The sequence below is a fragment of the Wasmannia auropunctata genome, unplaced genomic scaffold (assembly GCF_000956235.1).
Source record: "Wasmannia auropunctata unplaced genomic scaffold, wasmannia.A_1.0 LD335996.1, whole genome shotgun sequence".
Lineage (NCBI taxonomy): Eukaryota > Metazoa > Arthropoda > Insecta > Hymenoptera > Formicidae > Wasmannia > Wasmannia auropunctata.
In genome coordinates, this window is record NW_012026894.1 from 2,264,979 (window position 1) to 2,273,958 (window position 8,980).

Here is an 8,980-nt window from a genome sequence, read left to right on the forward strand (position 1 = left end):
GCGGCGGTGTCTCCCTCGCAATTCGAGTAATTTGAACGCGCATCTGCGTGCCGGGTAATAGGATGCATCGCGCTTCCCGAGCTCACCCGATACTCCAAGCAGAGAAGGAAATATCAATTCACCCGAGACATATTTTATTCGCGAGAAAAATACATTTATTTTAAATTCAGCATGTGAAGTTTCTATTCTTTTTATAATTCATTTAATAAACTAAATTTCAAAGAGAATGTATTAAAAAAAAAAGAAATACTGCATATCAGTAAAACATAAATTTAAAATATCATCAACAAAAATTTCATACAGACTGTCACCTTTATATTATATCTAAAAGAAACAAAATAAAATCTTTTCGCAAAAAGACATTCAAGATGGAGTTCGCCAAATGTATATCACGTCTCATTTATATTTCTCTCATTGTATTGCGCGTACCTCTAACAAAGACCACCACCACGCCATTTCCGCCAACGATCGAATCTACCATCGAGTCTACTGTCGTCGACTTGAGCACGACGCAGGAGCAGGGCGAGGTAGAGATGCCAAGGGTACCGCTGACCGAGCAGGTTATGGATCACAACATACGGGTGAGCGACGTGCCCGACGTGGACCCGGAGGCGACGGACGTGCCGGATTCCAGCTTGGACAGGAACCAGGTGATCCGCGACGTGGCGTATTTCATTCGCGCCCACAAGTTCCACGACTACGATCATCGGTACTACAGGAGCGCGGAGGAGGCGACGAGCAGGCTGTACGAGGAGTTCCCACGACCCGGTCTGAGATCCCTGCACTGGGAGGTGCGTAAGCACTGCGAGGCGAGTTTCGTCGAGTGCCTCAAGTATCTCGAAAGGATCATTAGGCTCACGGCTCTCAGGCGCGAGGACGACACCGTCACGGTCGTGAGGGAGCAGAAGTGGAACCTGGCGAACAATAGCGAGCAGATGCTGGCCGCTCAACGAGACTGCCAGGTAGCCCAAAGACGGGACAATCTCACCGCAGCACCGTTTCAAGGTCCAATCGGCAAGTGCATCGATTCGTCGTAAGCATACCTAATCACGCCGCCGAAGCATAAAGCTCGAATTGCACATGCTAATGGCTAAATCGTTTTCCAATCGAATAACTGAAATAAGTGATAGATGTGATTGCATCATTTACTCTCCTCGAAATTAAATCCAGATATTAATATATCTATACAAAATCCGATCTTTAATGCTATAAAAACTGACAAAACGTGAATCTCGAATGTTTTTACGTTAATCAGGTATGCATAAGTTCTCACAAATAATTAAAAAGTGATGTAGTTTAAAAAATAAATACCGCTACAAATATAACTGTGATATATAAACTTCTTTAGAGTCATACGTTAAATTACACTTAATTCTTAAAGACAGGTCAAAGAGACACCTCAGATAACTGTGTTAATCATCGCTTGAGATAGCAATAATACAGAAACGTGCACGTTTCAACAATTATGAATAGTTTCTTTGCGCGAAGAGTCTTCGGATTACAATACATAAAAACCAAACCGTTCGATTCTGACGTAAATCGACGAGTTAATAGAGATAATATCAGGATATTATTTCAGTCCGCAGACGAAGATCGTTGAATGCTATTTTCAGAACGCTTCCAATGGCGCACCACCGTCAGCTATTATATGTGCTGGTACACGATGCTGGGCGTCCCGGACTTAGCTACCTTCGGCGAGCCCTGTGACAATCACGCCAACTGCCTTGATGAATATGGCGTTCATAACAAGGATCCACGAGCGGACGACACGAAATCGTACGCCTGCGCCCTGTACAGCTTCTGCCCGGACCATTGTTGCCCCATGAAGCACATCCGGTACATGAAAGACTGTTATCAGTCGCAGAGCAACCCTTGCTACGCTGAGAATCAACCAGGTGCGTAGGGACATCCCGTTACAGACACTTGCATCGCGCTCATTTATACATTTTCTAACACGATGCCTGGATCAGTTCTACGTAACGCGCTTTAATAATCGTACTTTGTCACGTCGATAAAACTCGCGCAGCGCGATGGATGTATTATTCTTAACTAATAATACAGAAAACAATGTGATTTCTCCGCGTGTTTTTTAAGTAATAATACTTAAAATATCCTTTTTTTATTATCCTTTTTTTACTATCCTTTTTCTAGTTCTAATTATTATATTTTTTTAGAAAAATTGGCTATAAATAATTATAACCAATTTTTCTAAGAAAATATAATAATTAGAACTAGAAAAAGGATAGTAAAAAAAGGATAATAAAAAAAGGATATTTTAAGTACAATTATTTAAAAAACACGCGGAGAAATCACATTGTTTTCTGTATTATTAGTTAAGAATAATACATCCATCGCGCTGCGCGAGTTTTATCGACGTGACAGAGTACGATTATTAAAGCGATAAAAAGATTACTATTTCTTGGAATTGTCAACTGTATTATTAGTTAAAAGTACGATTATTTATAGCCAATTTTTCTAAGAAAATATAATAATTAAAACTAGAAAAAGGATAGTAAAAAAAGGATAATAAAAAAAGGATAGTTTAAGTATTATTACTTAAAAAACACGCGGAGAAATCACAGTGTTTTCTGTATTATTAGTTAAGAATAATACATCCATCGCGCTGCGCGAGTTTTATCGACGTGACAGAGTACGATTATTAAAGCGATAAAAAGATTACTATTTCTTGGAATTGTCGACTTGCTAAGTATTACTGTATTTCCCACAATTAAAATTTGCTTGGATAAATCAGTGTCGTATTATGGTAAACTCCAAAGACTTTGTTTAACTTTGTGCCTCGTTTTGTTTACGACAAACACAACGAGCCGGCACTTTATTACGATGGGGGTTCGCATGCTCGTTTACATTCCATGTGCGCCGCGTGCGCAATTAACCGCCCTTGAAGTCTTTCCGTCCTCAAGCGAACAACCGTTCCGCTGGTCGTGTTCGCAGCGCATCGAAAATGCACGCTAAACCGAGACGAGAATCGCGACTTCCAGGCGCTCAGGGCGAATCAGATTAACGTGAGTTGCGAATGCCATAAGCGCGGCCACGAGTGGTCCTCCAGATTCGGGCTGTGCATCGACGTGAACGAGTGCGTCCGAGGTACGCATAATTGTACGCGGAACGTCAGCGAGAGTTGCCTGAATATGCCCGGTCATTACGTCTGCGTCTGCCGACTTGGTTACGTCTACGATCCGGAAATGAGACAGTGCGTTCACAGTCCGGACATTGAGAGAGCGTTAAAGGGCTACGTGGAAGAATCGAAGGCCGCGAAAAGGAGAGGTCTGTTCGAGAAGATCGTCCGGACTATTACCAGATCTCCCGGAAGTAGCTACATTCATGGCTATGAAGTCAATTTTTCATTGATTTTAATTCTGTTGATCTGCAGTGTCATATAAACCTACCAATCGCTTCTGCTTCTTTAATTAAATATAAGAATTTAACGGTTTGTCTGTGTAATATTATAAATTGAATGTATGCTTCTCGGCCAAAAAGTTATTTATGTTCGTTGAAAAATATTCATGACATAGAACATGTGACAATAATCTAGAATTTTTTTTAAATGTTTTTAATTATACATTTTTTCCTGTAATATGTTTTTTTTTATTTTTACTTCGGAGATTCATCAATATTTTGTAACGCATAATATGTAATTAATGAAATATTATTTTATATATAAAAACGCGAGTAATTTGTTCGGATAGATACTCATTATAAAATTGCACTGCAAAACATAGAAAACAACTTTTCTTATACATTCATAAACTGACTTATGATTTGTTAGCGGAACAAAATGAGCAGAATTAATTCTAATTAATATATAATTTAATTGTTGCCCACTTATGTGCAAAGATATCATAACATTATAAATATGTAAATATCAAAAATTAAATATCGAAAATAATTCTTATATAAAGTTTCTTTATTATTTAAAGTTTTTTATATATTCTGTAACAACATACAAGAAAAAACTTATCAATCTTTTAATTTTGTGACATAAAATATAGTGTATGTGATACGGATGTACAGTTATAAAATGTAATAATAAATATAGATACATATCGATTGCAATACATTTTTATCCCTTTTATTGGCAATAAAAAATTCAACATGCCACTAATTAATGATTATCACATATACACCGAATACAATTTTATTTAATTACTGAATCTCTTGTATGGTTATATGCAGAATATTATTTTCATGTTAATTAAGATGTTCATAGCGAATTAATATAATGCTACAATACCGTGTAATTTACGCGGTAATGCATTTTCGTTGGTGAAAACAATTTGCAACGATATTACGATCGCTGTCTTATTTAATGAAATTAGTGTGTAAATTGTGAAAAGCTCGTCGACAACATTATTGTAGTTTCTATTACCGGATTAACACGGACGCTGCATACGGATATGAATCGTTTAATAACGGTACACGTGCACCCATAATCTATATCAGCACTATAAACTGCGCTATTACCGTTTAGAAATATCCGAGACCACTTAGGATGAACCGCAACGGTGCAGAAATTTGTACCCGTAACAATTCAAATTTTAATCTTGCCCGCGTAATAACGCGATTCCGTGTGTTTCGTACACCACCGCGAACGGCCCCTCCCTTAACGGTTATTTGTCTGGCTAAGGGAAAAACAATGCTCTCGAGTATGCCGTATCCCGTACTTAGCATAACGGTAAAGTAAGTAAGCACAGGCGAAGCTGCAATGAGCAGCTCGGAAGAAGCATCCGGCGTGAATTCTTAAAGACGTTAAAACTTGCAGAAAAGCCAATTATCCTTTGCATTTGCACTTCTGACCAATGCCCCGTCACTTCGGATAATCTTACTGATAAAATCTTTTTTAAAATTGTACTGCGATTTTCTCGCGGATCATTAAAGAACAAAATAACTTGTTCTTGGACAAATTTTCCGACATTACCCACATCTATATGCAAATACGATATATTTATAAATTTTTAACATTTTTTTTTAGAGCCAAGCAATAAAAACAAATGCATACCGTGGCACATACAATAATATTAAAAATCTTCATTTCCTCATATTTTATTGTACATACATCGAAATTATGTCATCGTCAATTTCGATGAAAATGAAATCATTGATTTATTAAACCTCGTGAATTTATGTCGCATTAATTGAACAGTTAAATCCCTGAAGCGTACTATATTATGTTTGCGACATAAACAATACAATTTTTGCGGTATGTACGTGTACATACGGAAATGAGTGATATGTTTAATGTGCTACTGTTGTTTCCGCTATTGTAAAATTTCACAATATAAAAAAAATATATCGTCGACGCAGAGAGAAATCTGTACATATGCAGAGCATATGCGTGGAACGTGTCCGAGTCGAACGATAAAAAATATACGTGGATCGAAGAGGTCGGCGATGCTGTTTTATTCATCGACGTGATAGAATGGCAGAACCGCCATGTCTTTCCGCCAAAGGAACTCTCCCCGCTCTGTGTAATACATAAATGCATAAAAGTACGCCGGTTTTCCTTATTTCCGACGTATATCATTCGTCAAGGTATGATCGTCCGGTAATCGTTTATCTCGATTTATTGAACGCGGAAGATTGATGACCCGGCGCATCCCGAGGAGCAATCGCTTTTCTATATGCGGACTGTATAATTTATTTTTACTTAATTAAGGGATATAAATAAAAAAAATTATCTTTTGTCGTCCTAATATTAAACTTCATCTTCTCTTCATTTCATTTAGTTGTCATTCTTATTCTTATATTCCTGATCTTAAATTAGGCTACATCTTTTGTGTGTTATGAGTGTTTCTTTCATTTTTCCTAAAATATTTTCTGAATATTATCATTGATAAAAACGCGTATATACATAAGAATTTGTTTCTTTTAATTGTTACTTTAAGTATTTATAATATAATATTATGTATAATACATGTATAATATTATGTATTATGTATAATAGTTATTACAATTAATACAAAATCGGAGAATCGCTCGCGATACAAATCGCAACAGTCACCGTCTCAATGTCGTTTCGTGAAGTCGTTTATCGGTGTCGTCAGACTCACGTCGTTCGTTAATTCGCTAGTAGGTACGTGCCAGCAAGCGCAATTAATCGCGCCCGTGCGTTACACTTTGGGTAGAGCGCGAAATCTAAATCCCTACGTATATGAATATACGTATAATGTGTATATGTATGCGAGTGTCCGCAGCGTAATGAGCTCCATGGGTCCGTGGGTTCGCTAAGCCCAAATGACTGAGCGGATCAGTCATCCCCTGTGGGAGCGGACTGAATAAATGAGAGGTTGAGGAGATATAGCGGAGAATACGCGAAGCGGGTGGAAGGAAAGCAATTAACGGTGCTCGTGCTACCGATCGTCGTTTTTTCCTTTTCTTTCTCCCCTTGCGCATCTTCGCAGAAGGCGGAGTGCACCGGCAGGGGAATTAAGAGAAACAAACTGTCGTCGGAGCGCGCTCTTACATAACTCGGCCACCGATTCCAAGAATCGCGATATCGCGAATACTTTCTTGCGATCTGCAGAGTCCTTAGTTACGCAACTGCGGTTATGCGTGTGCGCGAAACCGGTTCTTTATCTCGGTGCATTCACGCGAGAGCCGTTACGGTCTTACAGCACTTTCGGCCACACTTCTGCAGTTTTGTGCACGTGATTTCTAATTCAGTCGTAATAACAAATGCATGCAGGAACGACTCAGACTTTCGAAAGATTGTCAGAATGCTCTCTCTACGTTATGTTCTCGCGTGCGTATACGCGTTATTAAAATCTGCTGGCCTACCTCACTTTGTACCTTGGAAAAAAATCAATGTGAAATTCTACGATTGGAAATAAATAGAGAAAAAAAATATCGATAAAGATAATTAATCTTTTTATCGTTAAATCAATTAACATTGTGTAAAGGTATACTGTGTCGATGTATATAATTCATCAGTTATTAGCATATACCTGTTATTATGCATACTAACGAGATGTGTATGATAGATAATGAAATTCTAGTACAAATAATATCGGACGACGAGTACGGCTCATCAGAAAAAGTAATTAACGTGCGAGACCGCTTGTGCGCTCTCTGCATGCACGGTATCATTATACATATTATCGTTATTGACCGGCCTTTATGACGCTCGGCAACAGCCATCGCTGAAAAGCTCGCGGATTTTCATCCGCGTGTAAAACCACGGTTTGCTTCAAATTGGCTTGATTTTTTATTCGTAAACAGCGAACCGTCGGGCGCGATTTGTCGGGCCTGGGCATTGAAAACAACAGGCGCGCGCGCACGGACGGGCATGTATGAAACGAAACATGCACCGGAACAAAAAAATGCACATATTCATACATGGAAATACCACGGGTAAGGGAAAAAAAAGGGGCCGGGCGCGGCGCGACGTTACGGGGAAATTGCGCGTCGAATAGCCGGACGCGTCAAAAACCCGAATATTTCCGGCGCCGTATCTATTTGTGCCAATTGACCGTCCTAACATCGATTTCGGGAATCGGGCCTCGAATCGTATCCATGGAGCGTATCATTTCGCTATAAACTTCATGAGAGCACTTTTGGTTAAGTAGACATCTTCAGAACAAACGTAAATCAACATCGAGAATACAAAGAATTTAAATATTCTTTGTGGTTTTGCGTGTGTGTACATTTTTAAAATTAATCTTAACGAGAAGTCACATAATTATGCACATAAATATTTTAGTGCAACGCTTGCGTTCTGAAAATACGCATTCATGGAAAGTAACACGGTGCTGAACGTTACGTCTCATTAAATCACAAACAGAGATACATTAATTTTCTTTTCGTCTAACAAATATAATAGCAGTTTTTATTCGCTATAAAATGAAATTATCGTGTGATAAAACTGGATGCGTTTTCACTCGTTAATTTACTCACTCGTAAATCAGAGGTACACGTAGTGCCTGATCTAAGCGCAATAGAGCACTCGACCCGTGCAGTCGAAGCTACGGGTTTTATGGTAATGTAAAGCCCACGGTAACCGGCAATCTTGGTAGCTAGACGATAAACGTCGCTCTCATTTACATCGGAATACAAGTGACGTCAATGAGACTCCTTGCACAGCCAATTCCTTGCCAATTCAATTCCTTTGTCCCGGTTGATCGTTCGACACTTGCAACAACGAAGACCCCTCTCATCGAAACGGATCGCTATTCCGTGGCTAAATCAAATTGCCATAATACATATGATTTATTACCTAATTTTAATTTCATAATTTTCAATATTTATTTAATTAAAGAAGTATATTAATATAATTTACAAGTGGATTTCAAGAGAATCAATTCTTGCATGGGTTTGCAGAAAATAATCCGTATTGAAATAATAATTTAACGAAATAGTGATTCTTTTAATGTGAGAGAATTCTTCTTTTGAAACAATGTGCGCATGTTAGCTCGAATCATTCAATCGAAACTGCTTGCGGTGCTAAAGAATCGCTTACAGCAAGCGATTCGGCAAAAACATTGAAAACACATTTAGAAAGTATTTCGCACGTACATAAACTTTACTTTAATACATGTACTGCAAGAAAAAGCTGAATAATTTTGCAAATGTTTGAAAAACATATTAAACGCATTTTAAAAGACGCTCTAAATTTTCGTACCTGTTCGTAGACGTTTTATTCATTTACATGTATTCCTTTTACATTATTTATTAGATGTTTTTCTTTTGAATTGTTTAACACATTATCATTCAATGGATATTAATAATGTATTGTAAAAATTATTTCTACTGCAAATTACGCACAAATAAGCTACCGATGGTAATCCGCTCGTCGCAATCTCGAAATTGTGTGCAACCGATTTGACCGTTGCACCAAGCCAGAACGTATATAGCTGTCTCTGTTCCTCTCTCGCGTGTGATATTCCACCAGGTACTATCACCAGGTGGAATTGAGGTGCCTCGCGCCGCTCGCCGCGGTTTGCCTTTCAAACGGGCCCCCAGTCAT

The 8,980-nt window shown here is 38.4% G+C and overlaps 1 protein-coding gene across 1 annotated transcript; it reads left to right on the forward strand.

Annotated features, from left to right (window-relative positions):
* The first annotated feature begins 368 nt into the window (after positions 1-368).
* On the forward strand, positions 369-3,577 carry LOC105453740. Its single transcript, XM_011695925.1, has 3 exons — positions 369-1,014; positions 1,614-1,895; positions 2,953-3,577. Exons 1-3 carry the CDS (start codon positions 369-371, stop codon positions 3,399-3,401), a joined length of 1,377 nt encoding a protein of 458 aa, XP_011694227.1. The 3' UTR covers positions 3,402-3,577.
* The last annotated feature ends 5,403 nt before the right edge of the window (positions 3,578-8,980 follow it).